Below are 19,807 nucleotides of genomic sequence, written 5' to 3'. Positions count from 1 at the left end.
TTACTTTTTTTTTTTACCACAAGAATTTTTTTTTTTGCATGAAGTTAACATCTGCACTTCTGAACTATTTTAAAGGGTTTGCACAAAATTTGAAATATATCCTCCATTAATGTGCAGAAAGCTTTTACATGCCAAATTCTTTATAAGAACAAATGAACACTAATTTTGTTGCAGGCAAGAGTATAGGAGATCCTTTCACACAATGAAGTACAGGTAAGAGCAACCCTCCATTTCATAATCAAGGCTACATGACAAGTCACTTGAATGAAAGCATGGTTCTTAAATACACAAAATTAGTTACACAGCTTCTTTCATATTAAAAACAATAAAATTGCACTGTCATCTCATAGAGAAATATCAAAGGACTGGAGCTCAAATCTCCTTTCCATAGGAAAAGCAAGAGCTGTGAGTAGGTACCACCACATTGCTCAAGTTCAGGGCTGAGAATGGATGCAGAGCCTTGAAGAAATCCTGTTTGACACATCCAGCATCACACAAGAAGGTCTGTAGGCAACCTTTAACTCAATTTCCCATAATCTCTGAGGTAAATGATTCACAGAATCACAGAATGTGCTCAGCTGGAAGGGACCCACAAGGATCATCCAGTCCAACTCCTGGTTCTGCACAGGTCCATCCCCAAGAGTCACACCCTGTGCCTCAGAGGATCATCCAAACCCTCCTGGAGCTCTGGCAGCCTTGGGGCTGTGCCCACTGCCCTGGGGAGCCTGGGCAGTGCCCAACCAGCCTCTGGGGGAAGAACCTTTTCCTGAGATCCAACCTAATCAGCAATGGAAAACCCTGGGCTAACCTAATGGAACGGAAATAAACCAATGGAAATAAAAATTCTGGCTGTCATCATCATCATCTCCCTAAACACACATCACCTGCAGACACACCCTGTCCAAAAATCCAAGCTATTGTTTTTATTACTATACACACCTTGCGCAGGAAAGGGACACCTTAAGAGTGTAAATCCCTTAAACAATAAAAAAGCCAATTATCCCTGTGCAGCTGAGCAGTGACCCTGGCAGTGAGGGTGTGTGTCCCTACCTTGGCGCTGGCCAGGAAGCCCAGCGACAGCGCGACCCTGGCGCGCAGGTCCGGCCGGTCCTGGGGCCACACGTACGACAGCATCGCCCTGACGATCTTCTTGGCATCGATCTCCCGCAGCTGTGGGCAAGAGCAAAGGCACTGCATTATAGACACTCCTCAGCAAGCAAAACAGCAGCGAAATGAGAATGAATTTTATACATTTAGATCACTTCTGTATTTTCTTTGATAGGCAACAGACACTTCACAGTGTTTGAGAGCAGGACTGCCCATTAAAAGTTCAAGCTGTTTGTATGTTTATATCCATGACACGCTGCTAAAGCTCATGAGTTGTTCTTAATTCACGGGTTCTGGAACTGGAATACAGAGAGAGCCACAATTCACCACACTGAAATACTTCACAGAGCAAATAAACCCACCCTTCTTTATCTTCTCAAGATTTCTGTAGGAAATGCAAGGGTTTGTTGGTACTTCTTTTTGAAAGATGTTTTAAAATAGCTTAGAAACAACATGAGGGAAATGCAAAAAAGAAACAAAATTAATGAAGCAACAGAAAAACCTAAGGCAAGAAGGAAGTGTGAAAGGTCTACAAGAAACCTAAGTAGTATGGAGAACATTCCCTGATGTTGGGTACTCAGCCTTCTGGAGGCAGGTGATGGACATGGCCATATGTTGGCTTCACTGATTACATCCATTTTAACTGAATTCTTCAGTTCTCCTCCAAACCTCAAACTTTGCTCTAAAGACCACAATCCAGTTAACAAGCCATCTGGAAAAATATTACTTTTTTGGTTTAGGTTGAAGTTGTGCTTTGGTCGTTGTATTTTTTTTTGCTGTTGTTTGTTTGGTTGTTGTATTTTTTTTACAGAAATGTAAAGGCTATTTTCCAGATGGATTCAGTATCACTGACACTTAAGATATATTCCACTAAACTCATGAGCTAAATTCTCTGGAGCCTAAACCACGTTTCCTAATCAAGAATAAGAGAGCATGCAGCAACAAAGTACAAGTATCAACAACTTGCTTTTCTGGGTTGGCTGCACTGGAGTTAACTTGAAAAGAAATAAGGGTTATCTAAAACTGAAGGGAGGGCAGCAAGGGCTGCTAATCTCTCCGTTTCAGGCAATATTTTATAGTTGAGGGGAGAGATGGGAAACAAAAAGTTAGTGCACTCCTTTTAAAAATGACTCTTCATGATGGAAGTCACTACAAAGGGGGACTCTTAGAATGTATCTTAATTCTTGAGGATAAACTAAACTAGAATAGAAATACTCTGTTAAGGTGTGAATAAGCAAGAAAGGAAAGGTCTGTTAAAAGGCAAAACTGATGAGGCAACCAGGGAAGCCAATCCTATAAATACAAGCTTTTAAAAGCACCAGGAAATTCATCTCAATGTTTCTAGTCACAGCTTCAAAGACCAAAAGTGGCATTTTGTCAACAACTGCAAATGTACTGGAGCATTACACAGGATAAGCACATTGCAAATGACTGTTAGAGAATTGATATATGGAGGATTTGCAAGTGGAGAGAGGATGTGAAAGTGTTTCTGTGGTGTCCTACCCACTCAGGAGATGGAGGTATCTGCTGCAGCATACACACGAATCTTTCCATGTGAGCCAAGGATATGCATAAAAAGCAGTTCAAACATTTGCAAAATACCTTTCATCGCCACTTACAGGTTAAAAGAAAGTTAAAAAAAATTGATATTACATTAGCACAAAAGATACTGCTGCAATCAGAGCAGTTCTAATTATATGTTGCTATTGGCTAGGCAGACTTTGCACAGAAAAGCTATTAAAAGGAACAAAATACACTGGCTGCAAACAAGGACTCTATTTCCTTTTTCATGGCTCTGAACGGTGACAGAAGTAAAACTGTTCAGAAAAAAGTCAGAAGGCAGCCAGTCATTTGCCAAAGGCCTTGCAAAGGAACAAGAAGAAATATCAAAGGATGCAAAATGCACACATATTACATCAAAGTTTACCATGAAATAAATGTTACTGTTGTACAGAAACATGAGTTAAAAATTGTTTAAATATGCAAGTGGCAACATTAAGAATTAAAATGAGCAATCTGTTCAATGGACTCAGGCCCTTTTTTGATTCTCTGAGGTATATAAAAAGGTTAAGAGATGCATTTATTTTACCTCCTTTTAAATGGTAGTAATGTTTTACATTTCCTTTCAACATCTATTTCTACAGCAATGGAAGGAGTGGAAGAAAAGGTATTATAAATCTAATACAGCAAGGAGCAAAGAAGAAAAGTCTTTTCCTCTCTTTGAATGCAGCATGTTTTCAAAACACTACCAAATATTGAAAACTATTTGCAAAAGAAAGAGCATTGAACATCTTGCTGTCCCCTCTACCCATCCCATGCAGTTTCTGGACCTTTTGAAACACCTAAAGGGGGGGGGGGAAAGAAGGTCATAATTCCTCTTCCCAGTCTCCAAGGTTACTGAGCATTGCAAAGCATTCCCTGGGCTGGCCTCATCACTGTGTGGATAAAGCCTGTGCCAGAGGTGTGGTGGAAGGAAATGGCAGTTTGACTTGCATTTAAGCTTCATTGCTGATGAAGGACAGCCCCAGCTGTGGCTCCCATGTGCTCACTCTGTATTTCCCAGCGGGAGCTGCACCCGTTATTCTCCCAAGCACTAACAGATGTCTCCTGCCCTGCTTTCTCCTCTCTTTCCAGCATTCCACTGGACCATCCCAGCCCACTTCTCACCACCTCTGGAGCCATGACACACTTCGAGGAACTGACTCAGTGCATGAACCTGGCAGAAAACTCTTTGGGTGTTTGTTGCATGGTTTTGTCCCAGTAAAGATTCAGATAAACCTTCAAATTCAGCACCATGAGGAAAAACAAGCCGAGAACAGAATTTTGTTATAGCAGGAGGCACTAGCATTGCTTCGGCCCAGGGCCTGCAGCTTGCTGGGAGAGAAGCAGCACCAGTTGTCTGGTTCCCACCATTTGGGCAGTTATTGTTCAGCTCCACCACTTCACCCTGGTCACTCTCTGACCACACCGTGACCTACGGAGCACCACATCGAGGGGAGGAAGGATTCTTATTTCAGTTGCTTTATCAGCTTAAATAAATGTCAAACCAGGGCCTGAGTTTTCTTCCAAACTTTGGGGGAAAAGGCACTTAGTCTTCTGTCTTTGTGCTATCCCTCCCCTCCACAGAAAGCAAGTGATAACTAAAAATTAAAGAGCAGGGAGTGAAATGTCTTTCCATAAGAAAGGAATGTATGTCTGGCATCATGCCAGGCAGCACAGTTTTCATTCCTGTCCATTCTGTGTACAAAAGACTAACACACAAAAAAACCCCGAAGCTGGTAAAGAACAGTACTGGTTTCAGTTTCAGTACTCAGCACATCAGCCACTGCTGCAGTGAAAGTTGTTTTGCAAAAACAGAGAGATGTGTAAACTTCTCTCCTAGTTACATGTGAGATGAAGGAAATGTGCCCTTCACTCTGTGTTTATCCTTAGTATTCAGTTCTGTACCCCTGAAGCTGCTATAAAAGGGGTAATTTAAAAATATCACTCCAAAAGTCAGATTCCGAATGAACAGGCTGCTGGTTTGTCAAAAAAAGTTTGGAATAGAGAAAGCTGTAATACAGCTGACATGTGTATCACCTGCAGTTCTCCTAAAAGCATAATCCTAGGGGGAAAATGGGTAAATTGGGTGCCAGTATTTTTATGCACTGAATACAAGTACATGTATACATGAAACATAAGAACTGCACTTGGAATATCATATTTCCTTCCTTTCATATTTGCTGAGAAGCTCCTGGCATCTGCACACAACGTCACTTTGTTTTTTCTTTCAATCTTCACACATTTTACAACTTCTACAACTCCGGCTGCTTTCTCCTGGACAATCCTAACAGATATTTGTTTAGTCGGACAGCAGCCTTAACTGGCAATGTCCTGCATTAACCATGCTTTATTGGAATAAAAAACTCAGGGAATTGCTTTACACAGGAATAGCTGCAAGTAATGAGTGAAGGGAGAATGCCACTGGAATATTTACATTGTCTAGTAAACTAAAAAAATATCATCTGGCATCAAAATTTCTGGATAACCTATTCCTAGCAAGTTTTAAAGTTAAGGAACATCCCACATTCCTTAAGGCTACTAGTGTTTTGGTGAAGAGAACTTTCCATTTCCTTTATGAGCAGAGAAAACCCTGAAATTTAAATGTGAAAGAGAGAAGGATAATCTGCTAGGTTTGAAGTCTTTTTCCTAGGAAGTCTCTGAAAAGAGCCTATACCTGTTGCAAGGAGGGTCTCAAAATGAGTCTAAAGTTAATGTTACATGCAGAGCCAGTGGTACCACTGACTGGAGATGGCCAATTATTCCATTTCCCCCTGTGCCTCATGCAGAAAAGATCACAGATGTTTGCCAAAACAAGCTGGCTACACTTCAGGTTATGGAATTCCCTCTTACTATAAAACATACACCTCTCCTAACTTCTGCCTGTAACACAGACAGGTTGGAATTCAATGAAGGGACAACTCTCAGATGAAAATTTAAGAGGAAAATTTAGGTGTAACTTTTCAGTTACTTTACAAATGAGGCTGTAGGAAAGGCATCCTCAGAGCACTTAAACATCAGCAAAGCAGCCCTGAAAGACTCTGCACGGAGGACTGTTTGTCATCAACGTGGTCCTCACTAATTTTAGCAAGATCCCGCCCCAGTTTGAACAAGTTATACCCATCACACAGAATCGTTCTGCAAGTACACAAAGCAACAGAAATAAGTTTGCCCAGGAAATGAGAAGATCAAAGTTACATAAACACAAGAGCTTTGCTTTGGCAATTTTAGTCATGCAGTTGATCCCGTGTTGTTCTAACCCAAAACTGCCTCTAACTGGAATCATTTGGGCTAATAAGAGAGAGTTCTCCTCACATACCACCATCCTTACTTTAACGTGTGCTTCCTGAATAGAAATACAGTCAAAATATAACAGATGCATTAATATTAAATCCAAGTAAAAATATACACAGTTCAATTACTTCTCTCCCCTCCTATTGCAAGTGTGATTTTACCAAGTGGTGCATTGACTTGTACCCACAAACTGATTTCTACTGTCCTGAATGTCAAGGATAGTAGAACGTCCAGGTGAGCAAACCACAGTAAATTATTGGAACATAGTTTCCATCAAAAGAATTTTACATAACACAGGCCCATTTCAAAGGGGTGTGTAACATTAAATTGTATTTTTAATAAAACAAATTAAGCCCTTGAACACAGTTATTACAAACATTTGGTGATTTAAGAGTTAGCAAGTCTACATCGACAATTAAACTGTATCTACTCCACTACACTACTCACATATCTACCAACACAGTTTTGCACAAACTGTTGCTGATAACATTTTTTATTTTAAAAGCAATAGTAATGAAGCCATGTTTTACCCCTTCCTTTGGATCTGTGTGAAGCCCTCCACCTGCATGGCCATGCCAACACATCCTCTTCTCTACCAGTCGCCACCTTGGCAGGATCTGGGTGAAAAGGAAAAGTCAATTTGCAAGAACCTCAGGAAACAGGCACGTAAAAGCCAACAGAAAGAGCAACTACTGGCCTGTTTTCCCTCCCCCATCCTCCACCTGGATCAGCTTGCTTTAGTCAAAGATTTTTCCTCTCTCTAAAAACCCTGCCTTGCTTAAGAAAACAATAATAAGAAAGGGACTATAACTCTGGCAGCAAAGTGCACGTTCCAAGCAGGCAGGAGGTAAGGACAGATCCTTAAATATTTCAGTTAAAAAGACACCTAAAAATTGAAAACGCACTGAAAAACATAGAAAAAACCCTTGAAGTTCTGGGGGATAACCATGCTGAGGCACATTAATATGTAAAGTGGAACACATTTCAGCAATAATACTCTTTCCATGTACAGAAGAGTAACTTTACTTGCAGGCAAAATAAATAAGATAAATCCACTTTACACTTCTCTTTCCCACCAGGATGGGAATGGCCTATTGGTGCCATAAGTCAGGTACAAATTACCCTAGCCCAGAGCCCCTGCTGCAATCCATGTACAGGGGCAGTTTGGAAAAGAACCTGCTTGTTAAATGCCCACTTCTCTCAGCACATGGTCAAGACTCCTCAGAGAAAAGGTCTGAATTTATTCACACACATAGACCAGGCATTTCTCCAAGTTCAATTTCCAAGTGCCTGCCACAAACAATGGATGTGTTCGAGCTTTTCAAAAAGTAATCTGCATTCTGTTTAAAAGATTTGTTACATGTTCACAGTTTTCAGGTTCAAGTTAAGCAAAAGCTCCTTGGGAATCCCCTTTGATGTATGTTGGCTGATAGGGTCTGCTATCCAAATCAAAATGTCACTTTTCACATTTTAAAGAAAAACATTATAAAAAATAATCTAAGTAGATTTTATGCTTTGAAGCCCGAAAGATCCTCAAAAGATTTTAGCTGCTTAAGTCAGTTCTGTGATAACCGGTGAGAGGTCATTATTTTATAATTAAAAAACAAAAAGAAAAGTAAAATAAATAAATTTCTTAGCTTCATTATGTGTCATAATTATTCCATGAACAGGAAAAATTACACCTTCCTTATGTTTACACTAGTTTTAAGGCAAGCAGACCTCCCAGGAGTAAAAGCCTGATATTCAGTAATGAGAATATTCTACAACCTAAGCAGAATTTTAAAGTAATAAGGCCTTACACACTCAAGGAAAACTCACAATCTCCTGTGCCTGGGCATTCCTTACCTGGGCATTTTCCATGCTTGACAACATGAATCTAAGTATCAACACACAAGACCTGCATTTTTAGGGACTCTTCTTTGAAAGTTACTGTAATATCATTAGTTTCTAAGGATTCAGAAAGACTTCTAGGGGCAGAAACATAACTTGCCATTTAATCTGCTGCACTTCAGAACCATAAATAGTGAAATTAATAAAAAAACCCACAAAACTAGCAGATTAAACTGAAAGATGCTCCAAGGGCTTAAGTTTCCTCTGACCTGCAAGTAGGAAGAACCAATTGTACCCACCTCTGAAGGCTCTAGTAATGGCCTTGAGTAATCCCCTGCCAGGCCGTGCCACGATCTTTGCCTGCAAATGGGTGGAATCTACAGAACAAAAAGGGAGAAAAAGAAGTGAAAATGGAGTCATGCAGAACATGCATTTCACAGTCAGAGAATATTCATCTGGTTCATGTAAACAAGCACAACGTGAAAAGAAGGCAGATGGCTTTGGTTTTTAACAACTGACCACGGAAAAAGCAAACTAATGGGAAGCATCTGTAAAACAAACTCCATTCACCCATTAAAATGCTCAGTGACAATGAGCCTTTCCCTTCCCTGAATCCACGCTCCCATCAGACTCTGTTTCTTTTGTACCATGAAAACCCAAAGTTTTCCCTTTCATCTCATTTTCATTTTCCCCCAGGTTGTCTTCTGACTTCTTCCAAACAGTCTTTTCTTCCATTTTTCATCATGAAATGTTACTTTTATGCTTATAGGTTCTGCCATTCCCAATTCCTCTTAGCTCAGCTCATGCCATGCTTGTCTCCACTAGGCAAATCAAAGCTACAGCTCTGGGCTGGGAAACACTGGGACTGTCAGAAATTGGAGCAGGGCTGGCACCAAGTTTTAGGTTATTAGGACACAAGATACCCAATATTCACAGATCTGCCAACCTTAAGAGACTGCTAGCACCAGCTGTGCCATGCTCTCTACACATTACCTTGCAAAGCAATCCACGTTGCAAAGGACCATTTATTCTCCTCAGATGGACTAACTGGCATTGCTTCCCTGGTGGCAAGACACAGGGAGCTCTCTTCTGGTCAGCACTGATGGTGTCACATCATCTTTGACACGTTCAATAGTAAATCTTTTACTGTTCTGCTACAATATTAACCATCCACTATGTAACAATCACCACTGCAGAGCAAAACAGACACATGGTGCTCATGAGCCCACAGCAAAGCACCAAGGGCAAAAAGGGGAAAAAAAGAACTTGGTCACAAAAAAGCATTTTTAACCTTGACAAACAGCAGCAGTGGCATCTATTTGATCTCTTGCCTTAAACATTCCTTTGTTCTTATCTTAAGACATATATCCTAAGTTACAATTTTAAAGAAAATTAAAACCATTCCTGCATAAGTCACCACATGTGATCTGCTTGCTCCAAACAATTCCACTATATGGCATTATATACAGAGGAAAAGTGAACATCCCAATTACATGTTTTGCCCTTAGCAGAGCTAACTGGGCTGGGTGAACTGTCCTGATGCTCCCAAGAGCTGGGTAAAATGAAGGAGCAGCATTTCTAAAGCACTTCACTGTAGATACACTCATAACTTTACAGCTTTGTGTCAGCACAGAGGATTCCATCTAAACCAAGGTACCCTCCACAGGAACAGTGACAGTGCCATAAACAGAAAATATCATAGCAAAATTATAATGCTCCAACAGTTATTGGAAAGAAGATAATTACTGCCCTTCTAGAGTTTACTCATAGGATATCATAAAAACATTTTACTAATAATTCATATCCTTTGACCTCAAAGTTCTCCAGGTTCCCTTCTAACTGAAGTATGAGGCAAACAACATCACAGAAACAATTGGTACTGAAACACCAGCAGATCTGGTCTCAAATCCTGCTTTAGAAAAACAGCCCAATTCCTTGACTGAAACTATGAACTGCCATTGGGTTAAGAGATGAATACAGCAAAAGAATTAAAAGATTTGCACAAGATACACAGGAAAACTTGTTCTTATTTGCAAACTTGAGTCTGGAAGACTGAAGGTTTCAATCCTCTCCCATCTCCTGCTAAAAATCAGATCTGAGTGAAGAAATAAAGAATTAAACAAGGTGAACAACTGACTTCACTGATAATCCCTCTGCCCATCAGAGTATTGACAGCAAAACTGCTCAGAGGACTGGGGCTGAAGCTTTCCCTACCACTCTCCACACATTCTGCAGGAAGACGACTCCACTCTCCTCACTATTTTTTTCCCAAGAGATTTAAGACTACAAAGAAAAGCCATACTTGAATCTTATCATAACAGATCAAAGAAGCAGGTTATTTCTTTAAAGGAGCAGGAGAGAGTCCTGCTTATTTCTGCATTTCTGAAATTATGCAGGAAACTTGAATCCTGGCATTTCCTAACTTTTGAATGCCTGACTCTGCACTATTATGCCCTTTTAATGCATTTTTGGACATGATTCTATAAACTCTAAAGAATGAAACAGATGTGTAGTACTGACTGCCCATAAAAGTCATGTTGCTAATGTCATGACTGTGAGTAGCAGCTTAAATACTACAAATGCAAACATGCAACAGGGATAAAACACATTTGCACAAGGTCAAATCCACACTTAAAAGGTTCCCTCTGGAATATGATATGTACTGTTCCAGGCATGCTGCACTCATCTGATGGGGACTGGCTGTTTTAAACTAACTGTAACAGCAAACACAACTGAAGGTGGGATCCAAGTACCCGTGCAGTGTTCAAGTCCCACAGTTAATTTTGCTGAGTTTGCAAGGCAAGAAAAGAAATTATGAGTAGGAAACAATGGAGGAAAATGAGAGAGAAGGTGAAAATATTCTGGTATAAATCTAGACTAAACTGCCACCAAGATGAACAGTATAAACTTAACTGGAGCTACATTTAACAATGGCCAATGTGCCATTGCTCTGTACGCTCGGATGAACGTGCACAGAGCAAAGGAAAACAGGGAGATGAACAAAAAGATACCTTAAGGAATTTCCCCCACAACACCTTCTAATATACCCTCACATTTGGCTTTCTTGGTAAAACACTTCTCAGGGGCAGAAGAGAAAACCCAGAGAGCACCTCAGTCCCCCACTGCAGGGAGTGCAGCTCAGCCTGTGCCCGCCGTGTTCCCCAAATGACTTCCAGATCGAGATCCGTATTTCCCTCTGTTCTAGTTCAGAGAATCATAGAACACTTGTGGCTGGAAGGGGCCTTAAAGCCCATCTCATTCCATCCCCTGCCATGGGCAGGAACATCTTCCACTATCCCAGGCTGCTCCAAGCCCCAGCCTGGCCTGCAGGGATGGGCCATCCTCCCTCACAGCAATTTTAGATGTCCATTTTTCCAGGCAGATATATGGGACTGCTGATCTGCTCAGCAGCAATACTTCCTCTATAAAGGGATTTTAAAATTCAAGGAGTTTCAAATACAGGTATCTGTCAGTGAAGGCTGCTGACTCCCAGAGACACGATTTATAGTTCCCAGGCATTGTGCTGTTCAACTGCACCTTCGAAGTCTAGAGAAGAGAACTTAGCAACACACACCAACTCATGAAATGTCTGGACAATAAACATCAGTATAATTTTACAGAACAGACCAGGCTTTGGGTAAAAATAAATAAATAAAAAACCTAGGCAAAATATAAATAAAATTAACAGAAATACCTGAAACTTCTCTTAGAACCCCTTCCAGAGCAAGGGATATTATTAAGTTATGCAGAAGAACACACTTTTTATCACTGGCAGCTGGAAGGGCAAGATAATGCAAAGAAGAAAAAAAGTTTCTTCTACTTTTTACCGTTACAATAGTTTACACAGTCCTGCTTTCTATCACTGCCAAAGTTCTCCCTGAAACTCCTCAGTGTATTTCTTCATTTATAAAGATTCCTAGCAAAATAATTATCCTTAGTTTAAGGGTGTTGGACCTTTCTAGTCAAATGCTATTTTCTTTCCATTTAGGTCATTTAAATTCATTTAACTAATTTTTAGATTCATTTAATTGCCATATTTAGACTGAACAGAACCTGCCATTGCTTTTATTTTGGATACAGGCAAACTGTTCTACAAAAAAAAAACAAACAAGAAAACCCCCACAAGCTTCCCAGGAAAAAAAACTCCAGCACTTGTTTGGTTACTTATCATACTTCACCAAGCCAACGTGCCAGTTCCCTACTCAGCACAGACCCCAAATTCACATACAAGTTTTGACAGGATGAACCTCTGCCTACTCCGACCGCAGGAGGGGGACCCAAAGGAGCTGTGGTTATGGAAATACAAACTGATCTCAACATAAAGAAATGAAGTCGGATCACAGGCCCACAGTATTTATGACACCTGTCTTTGCCCTCCATAAATTTAGCTGTTTTACTCTTCAGGATACAAAAAGTTACAAAACTGCAATCAAAAGTACTGAAAAACATAAGTGTGAGGGAAGATGTGGATCTGTGATGCAACTGCACCCAAACAACTGCTATACTTGACTCTCATGGCACTAAGTGCCATAGAAAATACAATTAAGCTTACAATTAATTATAAGCTTAAAAAACGCTACAAGAAGACAGGGGATCAAATACCACATGGATGCAAAGCAGAGTAAAAGGATCACAGGCAAGTCTTTAAAATTATCTTTGTCAAAAAGAATGGTTGGCAACTTTGCTCTTATGGTCATATTTCACCAGAGTTCTTCCTGCCTTTAATCCTCACGAGTTCAGCTATGGCTGTGCTGTTTACCAGTCTGAGCTGTATAATGCACTGCTCCTGACACAGTTATGTTGTCCCAAACCTCTGCCATTTGTGTAGTTACACCAATGAAAGCCCAGCTGTGGTTGCAGAGCTGACTTTACTCCCAGCAGTGAGAAGCACTGGTGTAACCCTGTCACATTAGGGGTGCCCTCCCAGGAAGGGCCTTCCTATTTAGGAACACTTCAGGGAAGACATGCCATTAGAGCCAACTCTGCATTCCACAAGTGGTTGGGCCCTGCCAGTGTCCCATCCCATGGGAGATTAAAATGCTGGATCAGGAGCACTTATGTCACATTTACTGCCCCTGGAAATACTGGACAAACCAGTGCAAACTCTAACCCGTATCTGACACCTACAACACAGCCAGGAAGGTAACAGAGGGTCAGAGCTTTCCCCCACACTCAAATATACACACTAAGATGTGTCACCACATGGGAGCCTGGAGGCTTTCACCACAACACCTGCTCTAACACACTGCTTTCACCACCTCGTTCCCACTGACTGTCAAACACACAGCTTGGGACCATGGCAATCAAGATTAAGTTGCTTTAAATGCAAGCCCAGGTGTGTTTCTTCAATTTTTTTAATATATAGAAAAGCTTTCAGAACAAGTCCATTGAAAATATTGACAGTCCCCATTAGTGTATGAGCATAGCAAAATAATCAAACAACTGAAACTAAACCAGGATGCACATACTTGCTTCCAGAAGGTTTTTTTAACTGCTGAATTACCTAATTTATAAAAATCAACAGCTAATCACTCTGAAATACAACTGCTGAAGTGCCTGGCCAACTTCTCAGAGTCACTTCCCTTTGTGCAGGCACAGTATTTCTTGAACTAGCTGAAAAATGAGAAGAGGAAACTGAAATTGCAGGACAACACAGCAATTTTAATTAAATGTTTAAAAAATCATGTCCCAAAATTTTGAAGGACATTATAACCAAAAATCCAGAACCCTTAGGTTTCTGCCTCCTGCTAGGTAAGAGTCAAATACTCTTGAACTTCCATAAAATGTGTTGCCTATTTCTCATAACATGGCAATTTTTATTTAACAAAATATAAGACCTTGCTCCTGCACTTAATAAATTGTAATTTTCAGTCAAATAGAGCTTGATGCAGAAGTGACAAAAAAATGCCTAGAAACTAAAAGGCCAGAGAGATGAGCACATATATATTCCACAAACATAGCCTTGGTTTTCTAGATCAGAAAATGTAGTGCAAATCCACATTTAGTGACATGTGGCAATTAAAACTGATCAGCAAGGACTGGTATTCCCAACATGAAAATAAAAACATTCAAAAGGAAACCAGGAATATAATTAATGCTTCTATTCATCACCATGATAACGCTGCTATTTGTTCACTCACAGCTGAAATGGGTTTCCAGGAACAGGGACAATACTGAGTGTTCAGGCATATTTTAATGTATGTAAATACATGGGTTAAATATTTGATATGCATCAACATTAACTCTCGCCTTCTTGTCTTGCTCGATTTCAAAACTAAACCCCCCTCAGATTTATCACTTCAGCCCTGCCCATCTCACCTACCAAACAACACGAAGTTGACTGTAGTCTCTGGCAGAATTCTGCCTGTCAGGGAAAACTAATCAAGGTGACAAAGAAAAGCTACTCATAAACAGTGGTAATGTGAGGAATACAAAAGGTAACAGGTTATTATGAGACAGAAATCAGAGCTATCTGAAATCTTATGGAAAGTCTTTGGGATATGTTCATTCCCTCTACCTTTGGGATACACTTCCTCATTTGCTTTGAAAAATGCCTGTGACTTACACAGCTCGAAATATGTGCTCAATTCTTTACTACTAACAAAAAATTCATCCCCTGGGACATGTTACAGCCCGCCCAGCTGACAGAGAGCACTCCAACTCCAACTCCCTTTCCCTACAGAGCGGCAAAATCAGCCGCTAGCACAAGTATTCCCTACGCACACATCCTGCATCTATTCACAGACACTGGGGCTTCTAATGCTCGTCCTTAAAGAGCCCCCGCAGGGCCTCCCGGGGCCCGCCCGGGCGGGGGGCGCCGGTTCCAGGCAGGCAAGGACGGACCGGGCCGTGCTCGCAGGGCCGGGGCAGCGCCGCGGGGATCGGCGGCCCCTCAGAGACCGCCCCTGACCCTCCCTCAGTGACCGCCCCTCAATGACCGCCCCTCAGGGACCACCGCTCAGGGACCACCCCCGCCCGCCTTCCCCGGCGCCCCCACGCACCTGTCCGCCCGCCGGGGTGGCGCGGGCCCGCCGCCCGGTCCCCGCTATCGCCCCGGCGGCGCAGGCGGCGGCGGGCGGCGGCCGCAGCAGGGCCAGGGCGAGCAGCAGCCGCCGCTTGCGGGAGGCGGCGGCCACCAGGCCCCGCGGTGCCCCCAGCACCGCCATCTTGCGAGGGCCGGGGCGCAGGGCATTGTGGGGCGGCGGCGGACCCGCGGCAGGGAAGGGGCGGGCCCGGCCGCCCTGAAGGGAAGGCGGGGCAGGGGCGCCAGGGCCGGGTGGGGCTGGGTAGTGTCGTGGGGCATCGCGCTCCTTCCCGGGGTAGCGCCAGGACCAGTCGCCGTCCTGCGGCAGCGCCTCTTGGCTCCCGCCCGCCGGGGCCGCTTGGTCTGGCCGGTGGGCAGCGGTGGAGAGGGAGCGCGAGCGCTGAGGCTGCCCTGAGCCCCGCCGCGGCGCCCTGAGGGGAGCAGTCCTCAGCCCTACCATGGTGCCCAGAGAGGGGCTGCCCTCAGCCGTACGTGGTGCCCCGCAGTGAGCTACCCTCAGCCCTGCCATGGCACCCTGAGGGGCACAGACACCTCCGTGCCGAGCCGGGAACAGCCAGGCCCTTCCGAGCCATCTCTCCCTCAGGAGGGTTTGTGTTCTGACTGCGCAAATAAAATCCCCCTCTTTGAGAAACTGGACTGCTGAAACGGGGGGCCTTCAGCCCAAAGCAAGCGTCGCTCATGTCGGTCCTTGGCTCCGCCGGTACTTCATACGGGTGCTCCTTCCCAACCGCGGGGAGCGCTCCCGGCTGGACACCGACGTGGCTGCAGACAGAAGAGGTGCCCCAGCTGGCACACACGTCCCTGGCCGTGGAGTTTGGCCCCCGCGCAGTTTCCTCGGCCGGGGCGCCGTGACACGGCACGTGGGGTGGCAGTTCTCTCCATCCCGTCTGCACCGACCTCATCCTGCATTCCGCACCCTTCCCCGGGCTAAGAACCACAATAACACAGCAAGCATATGGTTCCTAATTAAACGCCGATTTAGGGAGATAGAGCTGTGCATGGAATACGTTTACGGTGGCCTATATACTCCCATCCGACTGGCATGCAGAGCCGGGAGGAGGCTGGAACTCTGTGTGGCATTTCTAATCACATTAAGATTTCTTCAAAGCTACCAGAGCTTGACTACTGATGCTCTTGCCTTGAGGGAGAGTTGTAAGCTCGTTTGCAAGGGAGAAAGATAGACAGACAGACAGACAGAAAGGAAGAGGACAATTGGCTTAAAGTCAATTTTTAATGAGGCAGGATTTCTCTAGCCTGTGCTTTGATACTCAACTTTGCTTCTGACCAGGATCCACTTCAAACGACAGAGGCGATATTTCTCTGGCACTAATCTAATTCTTCATCCTAATTGCATTTGGCAGAGCTGGGTCTGAACAGTGCCGCCTTGTGGCATCGTTCAGAGCAATAAACAGGAATTCTGGGCTGTCATACATCTGCTTCCTTCAGCATGCTCTGCTCAACATGGGAGTTTGACCAGGCAAAAGGGGATAATCGTGGCACTGTCTGGGGCAACCTGAAAAGATAGCCTGGCCAGCACGGCAGCATCTCTTGAGAGATTTCAAATGTCCCTGCCATTTCTCCACATGCATTGCTGAGGTGCCTTCATGCACACAGAGTTTGTCTGCACATACAGTGCTTTCTGGATCGATCCGACCTGCAGCACAGGCTCTCAGTTCAGCCCTGTGCTATGTGTGCATTATTCTCACCATCTCAAGCTCTCTGGACACGAGCTACATGGAGTATCCTGCATGTGGATAATGGAACCCTGAGCTGTGGTATGGCAGGATCTGACAGAGCTCCAATACCTCTAACAGAGACGTGCAAATCTCCTGACAAACATATTGTCAGACTTCCCAACACCTTCCTGAGACAGCTGCATCATCACGGCCTTGTCGTTCAACAGTGAGAGACAATATCCAATGGCTGTGTGGCATTGGATGGAAAATGTTATAATTAATAATGCTCATAGTCCATTATCATGGCCTGAGCAAAAAAATCAGCTTTGGCATTTCCATTTTCTGTGCTAATGTGTACCACTTTATTTTTTCTACACTTTTCAAGCATAGAAGGTACTTAATATATTTGATATGATTATTTTCCCTGCAAATTTTGTCTTAACTACTCTTCCTTCTTTAATAACTCTCCCATGCTACTGATTTTATTTCCTCCTGCTACCCTTTCAGTCTTGTCTCCAGTTCTTGTCTTCTCTTTCTCCTTTTGTTTCCAGTTTATGTGATTCCAGATTACTGATAGTTGTACAAGGCACTGCACCAGCCCTGAGAGAGACACAGAACAGAACAGAGCCCATATCCCTGCTGTGGGCAGAAACATGACAACCCCTGTCCCAGAGTGACCAAACCAGGAGAACAGAGCTCATGATAGAGACACAGAAAGCCAATAGAGAAGTTTTATAAACTTACAGTGTTTAAAGTAGCTTGCCACAAAATAAATATCTGTTTCTCTGCAGATTTAGCTGTGGAAGCAGAGGATCTCCTTGGAGATAGACAGAAATCAATGTCTGGTCCAGAGCTGGCTCTCTGGAGAGATGACAGAAGCAGCTCAGTCGAAGAAGTAGAAGCTCCAGGGATGGAAATAACTCACTACAGTGGAAATTTGTGAATAGAATCCTAAAAGATACTTAATCTGGCCTTCTTCTAGGAGCTGTGGAAACAACAAACCAGGGCTTGAGAACAAGGTCAGTTGATTGATAGCACATTATTTTTTCAGTTAGAAAAGTTTACAGAAGGAGCTCAGCAAAAGATGTATAAGACCCATCCCACGGAGGTGAAATAACACCTTATTTAGAGTGTATTGAAGTCTTTAAGTTCTTTCTTATTAAAGGTGTTTAATATGATTCTAACATTGTAATGAATTTCACTTATAGCAACAAGTATCTATTTCTTGCAGCTGTGAAAAAACAGAGTACAATTTCATACAGATTACTCATAGAAGTAATCCCAGAGCTGTGGAAATCAAAATGAATTCAGGAGTCAGGGTAAAGGATAAAGAAAAGTGACAATGTTCAATGATAATTCTGGACCAATGGTATTGGAATGGTATGAACACAAGAAGGCCAATGCTTTACCAAAGCAAGAGGGAAAATGATTGAGAAGAAAATAGTGAGAATAAAAATAGGCAAACAGGACAATGTTGGGGGAGGATAGAACCCATTGCTTAGAGATACAAATTAATTTTGGCAAGTAGAATATGTGCTGAAAGGCACAGTGCTGATCTGGAGATAGTGACTGTTACACTTATTTCTAGAAATATATGAACTATTAATCTTCAGACCTTGCATTTAAGAACAGAGCATCTGCACACACACTGGAAGTGCAATGTGAATTGTATTTCATAGTCAAAGAAATAACTAGCATAAATGAGCTGTATTTAAAGATGTTTGATTACGTTATAGGCATTGGAGGGGCTGCTCAGAGAGGTGGTGGATGTGGCACATCAGCCCAGTGCACAGCAGAGGCCTCGCCTGGGCCATGGATTTACTGCCTGTGAGTAGATCAAACCTACAGTGAATCCACAGCAGCTTTAGATTTGTCATGTCCTGATCCCTTTGCCTTCTCCAGGTTTTGTTCTAACCTGTGCTCTGGCTCACTGCAAATACACCAGGCCACGCTGGAGCCTCTTTGGTTGTTCCTGGTTGCTTTTCTTTTTCCCTTTCTGTTTTTTTTTCTCCTTTCTCCCCGCTAATCCAGTCACCTCCCCTGAAGTGGCTGAGGTTGTTATTCCTGCCAAGGGAGTGAGAGCACACAGAGCCTTCTGTCTGCAGAGCACTCACCCTGGCCCGGGCACAAGTGGAGCTTTTCTTAACTTTGGTTCCTGCTGCTCAGAAGCCACCAGTAGTGAGGGGTTTGGCCATGGAAATGTGGTAAGAGAAACGCACAGTGGAGAGAGAGATTTGCAATGTGAAGTTGAAATGTTGGGAGGGAGATGGGGGGACCGGGGTGGGGGGATCAGAGCCCGCCAGCAGCAGTTGAATGTTGTGTGGGGCCAGGGCAGCCTCGGGGGCTGTGAACCTGCTGGAACTGTCTGACTTGAACAGTGGGGTTTTCAACGTTGTGAAGGAGTTGCAAGGCAGGGTTGGGTGTTTTTTGGGTGTTTGGTGGAGCCAAGAGCCTGTCAAGGAATGGAGAGGCCTGGAGACTGCTCAGGGACCCTCCTCACCTTCTGTCCCTCCAGAGCTCTGTCAGGCCCGTTGGAAATTTGTCTTGTCCAGCAAGGTCAGCGACAGCCTTGAGCTTGTCCTGAGTGTGTGTGGACCATCAGGGCCAAGAGAAGGTGTGGACTAAGCAGCAGCACTGTTCCTGCAGCTCCTCTGGGACAGTGCTCCGAGAAGGGGCTGCAAAGAGCCAGGAGTGCTGGGGGAGTGTGTCTGCAGCCAGGGGGGTTCCCGCTGAGCAGCTGCTTTGGGGGGGTTGGGATGGTTTTTTGACAAAGCTCTAGGGCTTGCCAGGTGTGGCAGAGAGGAAAGGAGAAATTCAGCCTGTGACAGTTCATGGTTCCAGCTTTGTTTCTTCTTGAGGAATTGCTTCAGCCTCAGTCAGAAGGACTCCTTGTTTGCAGGCTCAGCGTTATTGCCCACAGCACAGGGATGGTTCTGAATTGCACATCAGGACCTGGGAAGGAAGGGGGAGGTGAGAGGGTGAGTCCCCATCTTTCTTTTCTCCCATTTCTTTTTTTTTTTAAATCAGCTTTCTGAGAAGAAAGGTTGTTTATATATATTCCTGCCACATTTTTATGGCTCTCTCATTTTAGACCATTAATTTCTTTATGTTGGGAAATTTATAAGATAATTACACTTTGAAATTGCCTGAAACGTTTGATATTTTGAAAGACAGATTATTCGTCCTTGTTCCATAAACTATACGGAAAAAGCTGTGATATTGATATCATTTAAAACCCAACTGCTAATTTACTCTTTGGCTTACTCTAATTTGAAAGGGACAAATTTTATTTTGGGGTCTATCATCATTTCGGCTG

General features: G+C 43.4%; 1 protein-coding gene across 3 annotated transcripts in view; it reads right to left on the bottom strand.

Annotated features, from left to right (window-relative positions):
- ABCB7 (ATP binding cassette subfamily B member 7) overlaps positions 1 to 14,936 on the bottom strand; it is a 40,385-nt gene extending 25,449 nt beyond the window's left edge. For all 3 annotated transcript variants that reach the window (XR_001875280.1, XM_017817740.1, XM_017817751.1), the window contains exons 1-4: positions 14,772 to 14,936; positions 8,070 to 8,147; positions 6,471 to 6,557; positions 1,051 to 1,170 (exon numbers count right to left, since the gene is read on the bottom strand). Coding sequence is in view for 2 of the 3 variants with exons in the window: in XM_017817740.1 (XP_017673229.1) it covers positions 1,051 to 1,170; positions 6,471 to 6,557; positions 8,070 to 8,147; positions 14,772 to 14,936 (450 nt within the window). In the remaining variant the exon portion in view is untranslated. The remainder of the gene's footprint in view (positions 1 to 1,050; positions 1,171 to 6,470; positions 6,558 to 8,069; positions 8,148 to 14,771) is intronic.
- Positions 14,937 to 19,807: the final 4,871 nt, after the last annotated feature.

The sequence above is a fragment of the Lepidothrix coronata genome, unplaced genomic scaffold, assembly GCF_001604755.1.
Source record: "Lepidothrix coronata isolate B3197 unplaced genomic scaffold, Lepidothrix_coronata-1.0 Scaffold2, whole genome shotgun sequence".
NCBI lineage: Eukaryota > Metazoa > Chordata > Aves > Passeriformes > Pipridae > Lepidothrix > Lepidothrix coronata.
Note: the sequence above shows the minus strand (reverse complement) of the source record. Positions and strands in the feature narration are given on the sequence as shown.